The 19,278-nt window shown below is 37.6% G+C and overlaps 1 protein-coding gene across 1 annotated transcript in view; it reads left to right on the top strand.

Moving 5' to 3' along the window:
* Window positions 1-11,715, top strand: part of MYO16 (myosin XVI) — a 353,826-nt gene extending 342,111 nt beyond the window's left edge. The window contains exon 35 of the mRNA XM_079322616.1: window positions 7,002-11,715. Within this exon, the coding sequence (XP_079178742.1) occupies window positions 7,002-7,235 (234 nt within the window). The 3' untranslated portion in view covers window positions 7,236-11,715. The remainder of the gene's footprint in view (window positions 1-7,001) is intronic.
* Window positions 11,716-19,278: the final 7,563 nt, after the last annotated feature.

Here is a 19,278-nt window from a genome sequence, read left to right as displayed (position 1 = left end):
TCCTCTTTAGAAAAATGCAAATGCATTGTATTTTCGGTTATGGATCCCATTAATTTTTGCTGGCATACCTCTTCCAGAGAAATTCTAGATTTGCACCAGACAGAGCACCTGTCTTTGCCATTTTCTCCTTTCCAATAAATCCATTTGGCATTTATTCAGAGCTTTGTTTTTGGACATTGTAAAGTTGCTTCAATGCAAAGAAAAATCATCAGCAGTTTAAAAGAACAATAAACTAAAATCGTTTGATTTTCATATATCACATATCAAATTATTACATTTGGTGGGTCAGCTAATGCAAAAAAAGATGCTTGTTCCAGCACTCACATGACAATCACATGAATGAGTTTGGATCAGTGTTACATTTGTATTTGAAGATTTTAATTGGAGTTTTGAGGCATGTAAGCTCATTTATCATTGCTGCTCTCTGCTCCACACTGGGGTTGTTCATGGCCAATGCAGGTTTCCCAATCAAACACAAATTTACATATTGATTTGATTTATGTTGAACACTTCTCTAGGCTTCTTAACACACCCTTGGCTTACTGTATGCTTTCCCCTTATATATTTAAATGAATATTATATTGGAAATAACATGTAGACTATCAGATTTTTAGTTTTCCTTGATGCAGTAGTTGGTGGGAAAGCAAACATTTCCTGTTTTCTGCTCTTCTTTTAATATAAAAAAACCTCAGAAATACCTGTTGGAACCTGGAGGGTTAGGATTTTTGGAGAGGTTGCAGTGTTCCTGTTCTGTAGTTTGGAAATAAAGTTGTGACATGCATGTCTGGAAATAGTTGGTGTAGGGGCTTACCAGACTAAAAAAATTTAATTAAAAAGCCATTAAAATGAGTTAGAAACATTTTTGTGAGAGTTACATACAAGTTAAATCAAGATATGTTGTTCTTGTTAATAATTGCATGCAGTAAGAATTATTTTCTAAATTACTGAATGAAATAGTGTCTAATTCTGAAACAAGAGGTGAGAACATCCTTATCATTATTGTCTTTAAAACTGGGGATCCACAGAAGATCCACAGGGGTATGTGAACTGCTTTTGAGGGCTGTAATAAGGTTAACTGTGAGTCACCTAGTGGCTGAAATTTATTTGACTTTCATATATAGGCAGCCTACAAATTGAAAGGGATTGTAAGCAGGGGTTTTGTCAAGATAATTTAATTTCTAGAATAATTATGATAATTTATCAACATTATACATTTACTGCATAACTCACTTTAGATTCTGATAAAAGTTTAGAAAGGTAAAATTATTGGTCTTCTGAATTCAGTCTTCCCATGGATTCCATTATGGGACCTCAACTTCACTAATGGAAAAGAAAAATTAATGATATAATAATTAACTTTGAGCATTTACTGACAGTTACTTTAAAGTACTAGCACTGATAAATCTATTGAAGAAAACAACTGGCATTATTTCTCCAGATAGAAACTACTAACTAGCCACAAAATGCAAATTTCTCAGGAACACAGGTTTATATGCTTTGCATGTCCTTAAATTGCTCTGTGATTTTCTGTTGTGCTTATATGTCTATAAGCAGGAATCTTAGTAAAACTTTAAGAAACAACTAAAAAAAAAAACTGTAATAAAACCTGAAGTGCTACATTTTTGCAAAGAAAATTATTTGTATGTTTTAAATAATATGAAATTATCATATGTAATTAAATACTTCATTACTTCATTTCTGGTGAATAATAGTGAAAAACAATGCACTCACAAATGAAAAAGTTACTAGAGTAGCATACTCATTTTTTAAAAGGTAAACCCCCACATTTGGCCAGTGAGGGAGCAAACTGAGGTGTAATAATGAAAAGAATCTACTAATAATAAATTTGTTTGTTAGACTGTGTAATGAGCCCTTTTGTCATAGGTTGATAATTAAGACACTTGCATTTGGCATGCAAATAGAGAATGTAAGTTCTTTTCTTCTGAATGTTACAAAATATCCTCTGTAAAATCACAGTGTTTGATCTTTTAATGCAGAATGAATTTCTTGAAATTCTAGAGCCAAATCTCTAAATAACTCAAAGTTAATTTTAAAAGTGCCTGTTAATCATTTTATCTGGCATACTTTTGTCATAAATTATTTAAAATATGAAACCTTTTGCATTCTATAATTAAAAACTTGCTGTATTTTTAACTTGCATATGAAATAGATTGTAATTAAAATAATTTATTGACTTACCTTATAGCAACTCATCTTGGTTCTAAGACAAAGTTTAAATCTAGTATGACTGCTTTAGGCTGTAAAGTGAAATCTAGATAGAATGTACAAGCCTAAGTCCAGAAGGCAGTTCAGAACCTTATTTTCCAATAACTATGCAATACTCAAATGTGTGTAGGCAAAATTTTGCTCTAAGCCTTTCATGACTGCCGGCATAGAACCAAAGTGCTCTGTCTCTGTGGGGTTTTTTGTGCATGAAAGCCACAAGGGACTCCCTCTGAAGGATTTCCTTTAGCACAGTAATCTGACAGCACAAAGCACAGGAGCCAGTCCCACCCCTTGTAGTTGCAGTGCCCTCTCAGCATGTGGGAACTTGGTCTCTTCCTTAATTTGAAAGAACTGTGGTGGGTTGGCCCTGGCTGGACACCAAGTGCCCACCAAGCTGTGCTGTCATTCCCCCCTGCAACAGGAAAGGGAGAAAAAACAAGAAGGAAAAAATTCATGGGTCAAGATAAATGTAGTTTACTAAAGCAAACGTGGAGGTTGTGCACACACAAGAAGGAACGGGAAGGGAAGGGAAGGGAAGGGAAGGGAAGGGAAGGGAAGGGAAGGGAAGGGAAGGGAAGGGAAGGGAAGGGAAGGGAAGGGAAGGGAACGGCAAGGGAAGGAAGGAAGGGAAGGGAAGGGAAGGGAAGGGACGGAGGGAAAGGGAAGGAAGGGAAGGGCAAGGGAAGGGAGGGAAGGGAAGGGAAGGGAAGGGAAGGGAAGGGAAGGGAAGGGAAGGGAAGGGAAGGGAAGGGAAGGGAAGGGAAGGGAAGGGAAGGGATGGGATGGGAGGGGAGGGGAGGGGAGGGGAGGGGGGGGGAGGGGAGGGGAGGGGAGGGGAGGGGATGGGATGGGATGGGATGGGGAGGGGAGGGGAGGGGAGGGGGGGGAGGGGAGGGAGGGGAGGGGAGGGGAGGGGAGGGAAAGGAAAGGAAAAGGAAAGGAAAGGAAATGGAAAACAAAGGAAAGGAAAAGGAAAGGAAAGGAAAAAAGGAAAGGACAGGAAAGGAAAGGAAAGAAAGGAAAGAAGGAAAGGAAGGAAAAAAAAGGAAAGGAAAGGAAAGGAAAGGAAAAGGAAGGAAAAAAAAGGAAAAGGAAAGGAAAGGAAAGGAGGGAAAGGAAAGGAAAGGAAAGGAAAAAAGGAAAGGAAAAGGAAAGGAAAGGAAAAGAAAGGAAAAGAAAGAAAAGGAAAGGAAAGGAAAGGAAAGGAAAGGAAAGAAAAGGAAAGGAAAGGAAAGGAAAGGAAAGGAAAGGAAAGGAAAGGAAAGGAAAGGAAAGGAAAGGAAAGGAAAGGAAAGGAAGACATTTTATTCTCTACTTCTGATCAGCAAGCAATGTCTGGCCACTTACTGGGAAGTGGGGCTTCAGCATATATGGAAGTCATTCTGGAAGACAAACTTTATAAATAAGGAATGTCCCCCCTTCCCCCTCCTTTTTCCTATAGGTGTGCAGATCTCGTGTGGTATGGAATATCCCTTTGGTCATTTTGGGTAGGCTGGCCTAGTTGTGTCCCCTCCCAAAATATTGCCCACTCCTTGACTAGTGTTCTGGTGGTAATGTTAATGTTGGAGAGACAGAGCTGAGGCTGTGCCAGCTCTGCTCAACAGCAGCTGCAGTGTTATCAACCCATTTCTATCTCTCAGTGTAAAGAGGAAATTGATTTTCATCTCAGCTAGGACCAACACAGAGAAGCTGAGTCCACATCTTCTAATTTCCCAATAAGCTCTAACTTCTAGAGAATTATGAAAGTCCTTCCATGCATGTTGTGATGGAACTGAGTCATTGGTCCATCTTGCCATATTTTGCAGTGGAAAATATGGATCTGGTTTAAATCCTTGAATCCATTGCAGTTTCCAGTTAATAGCTATGGTAACTCCACAAGTTCTTCTTTTGTGTGTGACTTTGACATTTCAGCTTTCCTTGTTTGCTCATAAAGAGCCCTTGATAGTAAACATAGGGATGGTGTTTCCACCCAATGGCAGAGCTGATAAATGCCAAGCATTTATCAAAACTGTATGTTTTGTGAGTCTAGCCCAAATGCTGTGTTTACCATGTCTGATTGGCCACTGACTTTGACTACGAAAATCCTGGTCTACAGTTGTTGCTGATAGAGTTGGTGGAAGTTGTTTGTTTAGTGTCCATTTAAAAGATGAGTCGTCTTAAAGTATTTAATTCCTACACACATCATTCACCCTTCACAAAAGACCTGCTCAGGATATAGAACAACAATGAAGAAACACAATTTACAGTTTTACGTTGTGCTTCATGTAAAATTATTCAGCCAACCTTTTCCATAATGAATATGTATAATAGATCTTTAGCTCGTCACAGGTCTAATCATAAATGGAAAAGAGAAAAGATACCATGTTATTCAAATAGATCTAATTAAATTAATTGGTTCATTTAGAGCTCTGCCACATTCTTATGCATTTTTCCCCATTTCATTTTGACTGCAGTTTCATCTCAGGTCCTTAATGCAGGCTGTATTCCAGTTTATTTACCAGATCAGTTTCAAACTGAATAAATGTTTGAGGTATTTTTCCATCCCTGTTTTAGAAAATACAATAAAGTATGTACACTTATTTGTGAATGGACCAACTTTTGTCCACTATACACTGGAAAATGAGCTCTAACTCATGACCTAATATTAATTTACAGCTTGCATAAACAGAGCCAGTATAATAAAATATCTTCAGTGCCTATAAGCTAAAAACAGGATGCATTTGTCAATTCCATGCCCAGGCAAAATGTACTCACATCTGCACCTATGTGCCTTTATGTTCCTTGGAATGGCACTATCACTGTCTCTTTTCAAATACTCTGTCCATCTCTCAGTCTGAAAATTCTTCCAGACCTCATTAGTCATGCTATGAAACCTTTGTCACCAGAGCACATCCAAATACACAGTTTCAAAATACCTACTTTTTAATAACTATATTTATCCTCCTGTGTTCACGCATGTCATTGATTAATTATCTGTAAAACTCTTTAATGGGAAACTCTTGGGATGACAGTCTAACAAAGCTTGGTTCTTGTGTCTTCCAGAACCTCTCTGAGAAGCATGCCTAGTGCAGTTTCATGAAATGTCTAAAATTTAGGTACAACTAAGGTTACCAAATTGGGCAGACTGCATTCCAATTGATATGCTTCTTAGAATGGATTATGTTCATAATTTAAACCCACAAGAAACTACAGAAACTGGCCAGCAGTGGGTAAGCTGTGGTGACTCACAAACTATCCAGCTCTTCTTTAGGATAAAGCCACCTGATCTGTCTTTCTTGATAAGTTGTTTCTAACTGCAAACTTTTGTCTTCTAATCTTCTATAAACCACTGAAAAAAGGAAAAGGTAGTATATTTTTCCCTGATATCCCTCTAGCAATATATATGAAACATTTCATTTCCATCTGAGTTGCTGAGATGCCCTGTTGCATTTTGTGTAAATATAAAAGCAAAGAGGTTTTTAATTTTATGGTGATATGCAATTGAGATACACTTTAATGAAGTCTTTCAAACATTTTCATTTTTCTTCTTTAAAAAAATGCAGATCTTTAAACTGTACTTTATTATACCTTATTATTAAGATGTTTTATAGGTTAATGCAGTGTAAAGCCTGGTGAGCCTCTGCACCCAGCACTTGCTATTCCATGAAGGAAGAGCAGGGACCACAGGAATAGCCCATAGGTAGTTCTTCTGCCCAGGAATCCCATTGTCTGTCAGTGACAAAAATGCCCTTCATGTCACTCAGATTTCCTTGTAACTGGAGCTAATCATGTGTGGGGTGTCTCATGAGCACTGCACATCATTTTCTTTCTCATAACTAACATGCAGCTGTCCCTCCTGACAAGTAGAAATGCAACCTTAATGTGAGGCCATTGTGTGAGGTGAAATGTGGGCATTTTGGTCATGCCATAGGTGCCTCTTAGAGGTGCTCCTGTGGGCTTCTTCAAAAAGAAGGTAACAAGATAAGGGTTGTGGGCTATTAGATGTTATGATGGGCTTGTTTCATATTTTTTAATTAAGCTTCTCCTGCTTCAGAATGTTCCCAAGCCAACAGACCTCAGTATTTGCTCTAGGGACTGCTGTAATATATAGGTGTCAAATAAGTCCTAAAGGATGGTGAGATGGACTTCATTGTTTTGTAGACTTGTGCTGCCCTGAGGACTTCAAACTGACTTGAACAAAATAAATAATCACTGCAATAGAAGAGTTAAATAGAAAGAAACAGTTTTTTCTAGGTGGATTATGAATCTAGTACAGAATTTTAGCTACTTCAGAATGAATTAAGTCGATTCAGACCAACTAAAACTACAGTTTAAGTTTCCCTGGAGGAGAACAGGGTGCTGAGGATAACAGCTGTCTCTGAAAAACAGCTTTACTGATTCTAATATGCAACAAAGATTATGCTTTCTTGGTTATGGCTATTTGGGTATTTACATTTAGAGGAAAAACTTTACAACTCCTGCAGAAGCTGTAGGCAGTCTGCTTTGTGTGTTTTAGGGAATTGTTGTCACATACCCTTTGATGACACAGGGGAGTTTTTTCTGTTTGTTTCAGTTTGGAAGTTATTTCATACAACTTCAGACACTGTGACTTCAGACTCTGACTTTCAGAGATGAGATTGCAATAAGGCAATTCTAAATCACTAATGTTCTTTATTTTCAGTGTAGAGTTTAAAGCCTTTTTGGAGGACAAATTTGCTTCCCATTATTATCAAGCTTATTTGATCCATTTTTTATGCACCTTTATTATTATTGTTATTATTATTTTCTTCTCACAGGTTATTCATCAGCTTAGACTTTCTGAGAATGAGAGTGTGGCTCTACAAGAGCTTCTAGACTGGAGGAGAAAGCTTTGTGAAGAGAGAGAAGACTGGCAGCAAATATTGCACAATACTGAGCAAAGAATCTCAGCCCCACCTCCACCCCCTTGTAAGAAGCCAACTCTGCTGAAGAAGGTAGAAGACACCTCCTGCAACAGACTCTCTTCAGGCATATGGGACACCACCATATGATTCAGATGTGTGTTTGCAGACTGTTAGGAATGGAACCATCTAATGGCTTCAATCTGCACAATCAGCAAGTTTTCTTCCCTTCACAAAGTGTGCAGGGGTTTTTACAAGCACTAATTGAATAGCACAGGATGGAGGAGCTGTTTAGATCTGTCACGTGTGTGTGTGTACATGTGTGTGTTTGTTCTTCTCATATATATACATGTATACATATATGTGTGCACCAGCAAGAATATATATGTATGCATGTGTATATATATGTGGAGACAAACTGCACTAAGAAAACTAAGTACACTAAGTGCTTAGTTTCAAATACAAAACAGTCACTTAGAGTTCTCCCATGGACAATGAAAAAACTATGTTAAGCAAATGATAATGGGAAGAAGTGACTGACAGACATTTTGGAGAGATCAGAAGTCTGTGTGCACACTGTACAGCTGTTTTATACAGTACAAAAATATGTTTCTTGTTCCCTAATGAATGGGTTTATTATATTACATGTATACATATATATATATTTCTTTGTAGATGTCTGTGTTCTATGGAGATTATTTACATGTTTATTTCTGGTGTTTTATAACTTCATGCAATTGGTGCTGTTGTTCTTTCTCCAAAATACAGGTAATAAATTTAGTACTTGCATTTTTCTTTCATAGATTATCTTTAACAACATACCAAACAGTTTCAACACTGTATTATTATTTTCAGAACTGGCAATATCCTTTCTAAAATCCAATCCTGAAATTCTTACAAAGCTCCTATGTGCAGGAGTGATTTGGTGCTGTTCACAGTGAATTAGAGACCATTACTTCTTTTTCATGGACCTGCATTTCTGAATGTGTGAACTGTAAATTTTGACATTACATCTCAAATCTTATTTCATTCTGGGTTATGTAAAATAATGAGGCATTCATTTAGATTATAAGTGTGGTTTGAAATTCATACCTGATTATGCATAAGGTCAGGTGTCACTGGAAAGATACATAATGGTAATGAGGTATGAAAATAGGTCTGTGATTTACTGTTACAAGCCAGAAGGCTTTGCAGAGATGGGTATATCAAAGTATTATGTCCTTATTATGGTAGCACAGTGATGCATTTATACCTCAAATTTCATGTAATGAAATGGTTTCAGAAATTGCAGCATTCTAGTTAGTGCAGAGGAATTCTGAGCAGTAATGTTAATTTATGAAAAACATGCTGCTGGGAACTTGCTAGTTATTGCCCAGAAGTCTTTGAAATACTGCCTTGCCACTAAAAGGTGTAGTTTATACATATTTAAAGTAACTTTTCCGGGGCTACTTATTTTAAATTCTTAGAGAATGCAGAGCCAGTGTGAAACCATTTACTTGGTTGTTTGTCCCACTTTTATTGAGGTCCAGGAGAGAGTGTTTCCAGTTTTGCAAATGGATATAAAACAAATATTTTCAAATACAAGCTGGGTCTAGAATGGTGTGCTCACTCTTGGTTGGAAGTTGTTGGAAAAGGAAAAAATCCATAGAGGTGTAGGCATTTCCATCATGTTTGGCAGAAGTTTCAAGCAGGCTGAATAGCAAAAAGCAATCACATACTTGTTTGTTTGTTTATACAGGGAAGCAGCAAAACTCAAATTGTTCCCACGAGTATCATCAAGCTGTAGGCAAAATTAAGCACCTTCTCTTGCTGGAGATTAAAACAGACATTTTGGGTATACAAGGAATGGGACACACCAAGTTAGGTCAGAATTTTACCTTGTTGCCACTGTTACCTTCACAGAAGTCCTCTATGTAAGATTATCCATTTCTATTTCATGAAGAATGAGGAATCTAGACTCCAAATCTTACCTTTGACTGATGTAAATGGCCACAGATAATGACTTTATCCAGGAGGGGCAGGTGACCCTTGTGAGTGAGGTTATGCAGAAAACAACTCTCACCTGCTACACAAGTCTGTCAGAATGAGGCCTGGAAGAACTGAGGTTTGTGGTTTTTTGTTAGATAACCAAGGACACACAGAGATCCCTCTGTGAGTGCAAAATGAACCAGCTCCAGAACTGGATGCAGGAGAGCTAATTAACCTGACCTTGCAGCTATTTTGCTTCCAGGATGCAGGTTGTTATCCCAGCATGGCACAGCATCCCTATCCATATCCACAACCTCTCCCCAGCCAGCCCAGCAGTGCAGAGCACCCCAGTGCACTGAGATATGCAGACATGCCCTGAGGCTTATCACTCCCCAAAGGGGCTGGCAAACAGCCCTCTCATAAACTCTCATATTGCTAACCCCAGTGCTCACTAGCTGGCTCAGCCACTGGTAGCAATCAATCCACAGCAGCCTGGAAGTTTAGGACAAGCTGTAAAAACTGACTGAGAAGCCAGTTTAGATCATGCCAAAATCCCTGCTGCTGCAGTGAGCTTGCTCCCAGTCACATAGCTGTTTGTAAGGTGAGCTTGTGTATCTCCAGATGACACTGTTGTCATTGCTGCACTTGGAATGCTGGTGTACCCAGAGGGAAGAAAATGTATTTGTCAAATGGAGTTTAAAATGGGAAACAGTATAAATATGCATTATCCTTCTTGCAGTCACTACTAAAAGTTGTGTTAGAACTGTGAGCAGCCTCAGGAGCTCAGGAACTCAACTGCAGGAGCTCAAATGAGGTCTTAAGGAACTTTTTTGCTACTTGTTCAAAGTCCATATTGTGCCCTATTACAGCAGTATGAACAAGTGTGGAAGGTATGTAGATTTTCTAGCAATTTAATCAACACAGTTACATGGGAGAAGCCAGTAGACCCTGATTCTAATTTTACAGACAATGAGCAAAGCAGATTGTAATCCCCTGTGCAGAAGGCCTTTGTGCTATTTTTTGCAAACTTGAGTAATATGTGTATTTTCTGGGGCTGTTCTTTAAAGTGTGTCACCACAGTGCAATATGACAAACTTAGAAGACTTTTTTGTTTTGTTTTGTTTCAATTTTGTTTTTAATTCCAGGTTGCATAATGGCTAACTTTTTACTTGGAAAGATTTTTCATTATATTCCATTGAAGTACAGTACTGTCGGAATAAAGTACTTGCTTTAAAACATGTTTTAAATATTTCTCTAACAGCAGTAAGACACTCTAGAGTGTGACTTATGATGTCATAATTCACACCTAGTGTGTTCATTGGTCTCTTGGCCTTTGGCCTTGTGCCTAACAATGCAGTGAGTAGGGAATTATTATACCATAATTCACACCCCACTGTGTCTTATTGCTTAAATAACCATACCCCCAGAGGTGTCTTAAAACTACCATTAAAGTTTATATTGTGTATCAAAATGTGTTTACAGGGCTGGGAAAATATACTATTGACATTTTGAAAGCTTGAGAAGTAGTTTTAGCAGAACTGTACAGTGCTTGTAAATTAATCTCCCCAGTGGAGTATGCACCAGCCAATTACAGTATTTCAGTATATGAAGTCCTGTCTTGCACATTAAAAAATAGCTTAGAAATAAAAAAAGCCTTATGAATTTAATATTCTGAAGGGGAAGATTAAACTCTATGGGCATGCTAATGCCCTTAATATCCAGTGAAAAATTTAAAATATGTTTATATTTGCAATAAAGCAATTTCAGGATGCTGGGATTATCATCAGATAATCACTCCTCCACATTGTGCCTTATTGCTTAATTTTTAATATGTGAAAAAACTGCAACGCCTAACAAATCAATCTGTCCTTCAGCATAAGGTAAGAGGAATCAGATACATTTTACACCTTAAAAAGTCACTGGTCTTACAGCCAAGGGAATTACAAAACCATATTAAGCCACAATAGAAGAAAAACAACATCTATTGGCAGGATAAATTTTTTAAAGCTTGTATATCTTACTTGTTACTCCTGAAATAGCACTTGGTGTTTTTTAGTTGCTGTAGTTACGTTCCTGTTGCAGTTTTTAAGCAAAACTTTTTTTTTAAAAAACTGATGTAGACGTTCAGAGAAATACATGCACCGATATTTTTCAAAAGATCTGTGTACAGCATGAAGTGAAAAGCCTTTTTAAAATTTGTATTGTTTACAAAACAATAGTATGATTGTTAAGTGAATTGCATTTACCTTTTTATTTTGCCAGTGATCTTTTTTTATTCTAAAAGGTTTAATTACTTTCATTAATAACTTTATTATACTGCAGATCCTTTGTGTGTGGGACAAAGAATTTCATTAACTTGCTAAGAAAGCATAATAGATTGTAGCATAGTTCTAAAGTGATAGTAATAGCCATATTAATTGTAGCTTTTAATTCTGCTGTATAGTATTGGCATCCCTAGTAATCCTGTTATTCTTATCTCTATAAAGCCTGCTAATATCTGAAATGCTCTGAGGAACTTTAAGTAAGTTTTGCCATTCGCTTGTTAAATAATAAATGTAACTTAACTCTGTACAAATCAGTTTTTCAGAATGGTATTAAACATTTCATGGCTTTGTGTTTTAAATATATAATTTTTAAAAAGAAAGCACTACCTGAGCATAACTATTTGACAATAGCTGAACAAAATAGAAGAAAATGCTTTTCTTCCAGTTTTGCTGTTCTCTGTATACTCAGGACTTTCCTTTTGAGAAGAAATAAATAAATCCCAGTGCTGGCTTATACTGTGGCTGTGAGAATTAGATCATTAGCAAAGACTGTCTGTCCTCCCCACTGTGGTTTGGCCTTTTTACCCACCCATGAATGTATGCTGGATCTGGTCAAATCGTGCATTTTGCTGTGAAGTGTCATAGGTACAAGTTCAGTCAAGTCATGATCTGACTTTTTGAGGATTTTGGATTTATTGCAGTAAACAAAACAACCTCATCTTGAATTAGTTAGACATATTTATTTCAACCCTAATTAGCTCGGTTGGGTTCTCATATATGTGAATAAAGTCCCCTCTGAACACATTCCTATTTTCTTTTCTGTCAACTTAGCTTAAATCTCAGTCATAATTTTATGATAAAAAAGAAAATGTTAAATGAAATTGCAGCATAACCTTTATGATTATATTGAAAAAAAGCTTTAAAATACTGAAATAGAATACTGCAGTATTTCAATGTGTTTTTCACCTTTTCTAGCAGAAATTATGTGTTCAATGCAGTCTGAATTTGCACATAATTTCAACTATTCACAAACATACATTTTCATAAATCCACTCTTCTTTGAAGAGACCACACTAATGGATATTTGTTTTGAGATGCAGGAGAATTGCTGAGGTCTTTTGAAGTATCACAACAGGGAAAACTTGACAAGCACAGGTATATTGCTGTCATAGCAATGTTCATGTGATAGTTGTGTACATATATATATATATACAGCTAATGCTTGTGCTTTCATTGTTTTATGTGGGCTTTAGCCCCCTCTCAGTCTACCTGGATATGTAGTCACCTGTCTCCTGATACTCATTAGGGTACAGAAAGAGAGGTCCTGGATCTGTCACACACTCACAGAGAAAGGGCAGAAATGTGTTGCAGACTCTCTCTAATTAAAACTTAATATAAACTAGTAATGTGTTTCCAAAAACTAATACTGGAATGCAAATTTCTCACTGTCCAAATGTGACCAAAACACTAGGCTAGAAAATTGTAGGAATGAAATAGACACAGCCATTAATTTATTTTTTATGCAGATATAGCTCCCCTGTCTTACAACATAGTAAAACTTGGTGGTCAGGAAATTATTTCAAAAACTAGGGGACCTGACTATATATCCTTTCAGGAAGACAACTCCATGTGGTTTGTTTGAATTAAAACCATCTGTAGTTGATTTTAGTGCAAACCTTCCCTAAAAGAGTAGTTAAAGCCTTACTAATCAGATGGACAGGCAAGGAGTTGTCTAATCTGACTGGACTAAGATAGGAAAACATTTTTCAGTGGATGGGTAAATTTGGGTAAATGCTTTGGAAATTTCCAGATAAAATGACCTTCCTCATGGTTCTGACCAGTACCCTGCATATAGATTTGGTTTCAATTATTGTCTAATGAATCTAGTCATAATCAATTAATGCAGTTAAATATAACTTGAATAGAAATTACTCCTCTAGTCATCTAATTTTATACTTGACTAACATGATTAGTGAAAGTGCTTATTCACTTCTAGCTTTTACTAGCCTAGCTGCCATGACTGTAATATGAATTTAGCAGTTAAAAAAGGGAAAACAACAATATGGAAATAAGTGCATTTGAAACATATCTTCTGTGTTCATGCTGGGACTGGGGCTCCCTCAGCTTTAGAATTATCATGAGTAACATGGTAGCTGCTATAATATCTATGACCAAGACAATGTCCCAAAAGTGGCTCTCAAATTTTAAAGATTTATTTCTGCCTTAATCTTCTGTCCTGTGTAATCCCTGAGTTCTCTCCAGGCATGAGTAGTTACCTGAGTCAGACATGAAGCCTGGAAAGAGAGCATCTTTGTCTCCTGGGGGAGACAAACACCCAGACCTCAGCTTCTCTGAGGTGGGAAACACATTCTATTTGGTTGGTCAAAGGCACAGTGATGGATGATTTATATCAATTACCTTGTGCAAGTGTGCTTGCTTTTCTGGATAAGATATAGCACTCTGTAGAAGGATTATTTGTTCAGCAGAGAGGTTGATTTGTAGCTGGGGAGTGTGGGTCTAGTTTAAGTCTATGATTTTGCCAAGATCTTTAGCTAAATTCAGGAATTTACCCTAACTGATTTTTGTGGCCCACAGATGATTTACTTACTTCTCTGTGTGTACAAGGGTCCTGCCAAACATTCAAATAAGATCTTCCAATACAAAAAAAACCCAAACCAAAACAAAAGGAATGTATTTTATCTAGTATTTATTTCTATTCCATTTGTATAGAAATAAAAGGCCAAATCCTAGTGAGGATTCAGTTCCTGTTCAGTTCATATAACTATCTGTCTTTAGGTGACTTGTTCCTGGAGAGGTGGGCAGGACTAAACTGGGTTTCCATATTGGCTGTTCTGGCCTTCCAATTCCTGACTCCTTCTGACTCCAAATTTCTTGTCATGAAAGAGACACTCTACTCAGAGCAGAAAAGGAGAATCATAGATTTTTTCAGGTTGGAAAAGACCTCTGAGATCAAGTCTGGCAGTAAACCAAACTCTGCCAAGTCCATCATTAAATCATATCCTTAAATGTCACATCTACAAGTCTTTTAAAAATACCTTGAGTCTAAATCTCCCTGCACAACTTAAGGCCATTTCCTCTCACCTATCACTGATAACTTGTGACCAGCCCACATCTCTCCTTTACTACCAAGGCAGGCTATTAAATCTTCTTGCCCCCCTGGGGCAAGCTGCTGCAAGCTGCTTCCTGTCCCATCAGCCCCCAAGCTGTTCTGTCACATAGGGGTTTTCCACTCAGGTTCTAAAATTTTAGCTTGTTTTTGAGCAATATTAATATTCTGCCAGCCCATTCCTTCTGCCAGCATCCACTGAAACATCAGTCCTCCAGAGATTTACTAAAGCATTGACACCTCCTCATCTTGCTGCATATTCAGGATTTGCTGTGTATTATGCACAAATCATTGATTGTACAGCTCATTAATAAAGATACTATTTTCCTCAATGTTAACCCTGAAGTAAAGCTACTGTGTGGCTGACAGCTGTGGACTTTATGCTGTTGTAATACACTTTGAACCTGGTGATCCAGCTAATTTGTTGTTGTTATTGAACATGAAGTCCACTTACTTGAATAAAATCTCATCAGTTAGATTGTAGGCTGCTCTCATAAACAGCAACCTTGGTTCACAATAAAGTAGATAAAGAGATGGCTTGAAACTAAGCTCCAAGAAAGTAATCATTGGCAAACTGGCAGGAAGGAGACACACTACATTGGATCATTTCTTAAGTTATCCAAGACCCACTTCTTTTCCAATATTTGTTATTTGAATGGAAGAAGAATTTGGGTAAAACTAAGGATGGCACCAAACTCAAATGAGCTTATAAGAATGCTGGGCCAGAATTCAAAATTATAATGAAAAGCTGCCAAAGGTTCTCCCACAGTGTGGGAATGTAAGAGATGCTCATTTAGCCCTCAGTGGAGAAAAGCATGCCCACAGTCTGAGACATGACAGGGCTTCAAGACTCAAAGCACTCCCTAGAGAGAGAAAAGATCAGTTTTGGAAGACCATGTCTAGGAACTGAGTATAGACTGGTGGAGTTTGTGTGTACTGTGCCGAGACAGTGATCTATGGCACACAGCACTTGGCATGAAACAAATTTTATTGTCATAAGTGTGGTATTGCATGGAGATACTCTTTGTGAATGTGTGTGTGCATCTGTCTCTTTTGCTGTAAGCCTAACATGTTATCTTTAGGTGTTACTACAAATAAAGCTCTTATAGGAACACTGGGATTCTCAATTCAAACTTGACAAAAGCACTGCAAATTCTAATCCATTACATGTCTTCACTTGTTAGAAATGTTTCCTTTCCCTGTACAGTCCATGATAGCTCCAAATCCTGTTATTTGGAGAAATAATACTTCCTATGTCTCCTTCTGCTTTTCATACATGGAAATAATAGGTGGGTGAGAGTTCTGTAAGAAGATAAAGCAAGATTTAGCTCTGTTTGGGTACAATCAGAGAAAATATCAAAGGTACCACTGGACAGGAAGCAATTCCACAAGATCATGACAGTTGAAAATTAGGAAGCAACTGATTTTATCTCTCTCCTTGTTGGTGTTTTTTTTCATACATTTTTCCATACATTTAAGTTACAAACAATGACTTTAATTATGACAAAGAATATTAGAATCATAGAACCTTTAAGTTACAAAAGACCTAAGAAAAAAGGTCTTGAAACTGCCAAGATCCAGGAGTCAGATTTTTTATCCAGACACTGCTATTACAAGATCTATTTTGTTTTGTTGCAGCCTTGACATGAAGGCACATGAAGATAAGCTGAGAGCAGCCCTGAGGAGGAGAACCTGGGGATGCTGGTTGACAAGAAGCCCAATATGACCCAGCAATGTGCACTGACAGCCCAGAAAGCCAACCCTGTCCTGGGCTGCATCCAGAGCAGTGTGGGCAGCAGATGGATGAAGTGCTCCTGCCCCTCTACTATGCCCTTGTGAGTGTCCAGCTGCAGGGCTGCATCCAGCTCTGGGGTCCCCTGCACAGGGAGGACGTGGAGCTGCTGGAGCAAGGCCAGAGGAAGATGGTCAGATGGCTGGAGCTCCTCTCCTGTGCAAACAGGCTGGGAGGGCTGGGTTGTTCAGCCTGGAGAAGAGAAGGCTCCAGGGTGACCTTATAGCACCTTCCAGTACCTAAAAGGGATATTGGAGAGCTGAAGAAGGACTTTTACAAAGGCTTTAGTGACAGGACAAGGGGTAATGGCTTTAAACTGATAGAGGACAGGTTTAAATTAGATATTAGGAAGGTATCTACTGTGAGGGTTGTTGAGACACTGAAACAGTTTTCTCAGAGATATTGTGGATGCCCCATCCCTGGAAGTGTTCAAGGTCAGGTTGGATAGAGTATTTGTGCTCCTTTGTCTAGTGGAAGGTGTCCCTACCCATGACAGGGGGGTTGGAACTAGCTGATCTTCCACACCAAACCACTGTGTGATTCTAAGATACCACTTTTCCAATATGATAAGGTAAATCTCTGTAATCATTCAGCTTTCAAGGTTAATGAGATTGCTAACTATGAGTGAGCTGTGATAGCTCTCTAACAGGTGATGAAGCCATGAACTCATTTCCACATGGGATTTCAAACTGTCAACAATTTGTACTTCATTTAAGCATTGACTGTTGTCCTATATATAGAAGACAAAAGACATGCTGCTGCTTTCATAAATGTTCTTCTGAATTATAAATGGTTACTTAATAGATATGAGAATGTGTCTCATCTTTACTGAGATTAGTTGGTCTTGAAGAGCCTGCTTCATTATCAGAAACAAGTGGGAACCACCATAGAAAATCTTTCCCACACCTTGTCAGGGTCAAGTGACTACTCTGAGAACTCATTATGGCTTCTAATAAAAGCACAGCTCCTTGTTTCTAATTGCAGGACCTAGTTCAGACAATTCCTAATTTAAACACATGTAAACACATAGAGGAATATAAAACTCACAGGTTATGACCCAAGAGGACTTGCACTTGGAAGGGGTCATTCAGACACACAGAAGTTTCTGATTTCAATCTGATCATTGACCTCTATGGTCGTGAACTTTATGCAAAGTGTGCCCTGAAAACTTCTGAAGCAAGATGCTTGTGGTTTTGGAAGTTTTACTTTTTCGCCTGATTACAAAATAAGAGTCAGTAAAATAATCCTGTTTAAAACCTCAAAAATGCAGTCAAGTGCAAATGTGAAGAGGTGAACAATCTGGTCCTGCACAGATAAAGATTTGAAAGTTATGAGTGTATTTGATGTAGATTGTACAAGACGTGGCTGAAAATTAATGCTGAAGGATGGCTTGGTTCTGAGAGCTGACAGGAATCCTTGCTTCATAGATATGTTCATTCCCTATGTTTAGCTTTACCTGCTCTTTTAAAGAGAAAAAACCAGTCTAGCTACTTTTAGAACTCCTGAACAAATAGCTATTTGTAAACAAATAGCTGTGCAATGATTTTTCTAGTGCTTCATCATTCTACTTCAGCTCAGTTGGATCACTGAGACTTTTTGCAGTGCAAATCAGAATAACTGCTGATCAACAATTTATTAAAAAAAATTCAAGTCTGCATGTGTTCAGTAAGTCAGTCTTAGTGCTTGTGAAAAATACTCCTTTTGTTCATCAACAATCTGATTCAAGACAACTTGCTCCCCTCATTTGACTCTCACCTCCTACCCAGTCAGAAATAGTCAGACTTCTACTGTTTTGTTCCTAGTGAACAACAAGACACGTACTAATATGTTTGAGGTACCTATTGAACACACTTGATGCCTCAGATTCTTTTACAGTAAAAGAGTCATAACTTCTCTAGAATCACTAGTAATGGTAGTAAATTCACAGCTGTGACATAAACTGTTGGCACACATTATGTTCTGAAGCACTGTGATTAGAATAAAACCCCTTTGCCAGCCATACAGAGCACTGTGCACTCATGCTCATCATGTTATGAGGAATAAGTTTCAAACCTGTCAGTTTGTGACTATGACACAGTATCTTCATTTGAGCTTACTTGTGATTTTTCATAAGAAGCTTCACTGGCACCTGAAGGGAAATGTATACTTTGAAATAAGAATTGAATAATATTAACTAAAAAAGTTTATTAGATGCAAAGAAATGGGCAAGCAAACAAATAAAAACAATTTGAAACATTTCTGCTTTCATATTCTTATCACTTTTCATTCAAATTGAAGTTTTGGACTTTCAGTATCAGAATAAAATAGAATTGAAGAAACAGTTCTCCTGCATTATGTGCAGCAAAAAGGATTGACAATAGAGAACTGTTTTGCACCTCTCATGTGGATATGGTCATTATTTATTGGAGGCTGTTTTGTAACACAATGACCATCTGTCAGTAAGCACTGAAAACACTCCATCATGCTGGCTGTTTCTGTTAAAATGCCATGATCACTGACTGCTGTGAGGGATTAATAGATTTTTTTTCTCTAAGAACAATTACATATTTAGAAGGACAAATTAGCTCTTATTGAAGTTGATATAAATCCTGAACTGTTTTGCTAGAATCATTTCTATATTTATAGAAAGGTACCAGATGTCAGTCATTGACAAGACCTTTAATGGGAGGATATCAGAGAAGGATCTCCTTTTCATTTTTTTGATTTTTTTAAATACCTGTGACAAAAAAAAAAGAGAAAATGGTTAATTAATTAGTATACGGAAAATAACTGATGCCATGTTTTCTTCCCACATTGAAGGGATAGCTCAGAATTTATGATCTGCTATTCTGCAGAAAGGTACATACATGAGAGGTTCTGTTTACAGTTTTCATTAAGCTGTTAGTTTGAATGCTGCATTGCATTTCTTTGTGCACTTAGTTTGGAGAATGCCCAAATGAACCAGCAGCTGCAGTCAGAAACACAGAACTAAAACTGGGTGTAATTCTGTACAAAACAGAATAATTAAACCCTCCAGGGAAAGTCTGGAGTGAGATTTGTTCA

This window comes from Erithacus rubecula, assembly GCF_903797595.1.
Source record: "Erithacus rubecula genome assembly, chromosome: 1".
NCBI classification, from domain to species: domain Eukaryota; kingdom Metazoa; phylum Chordata; class Aves; order Passeriformes; family Muscicapidae; genus Erithacus; species Erithacus rubecula.
This window is presented reverse-complemented; position numbering and strand designations above follow the sequence as displayed.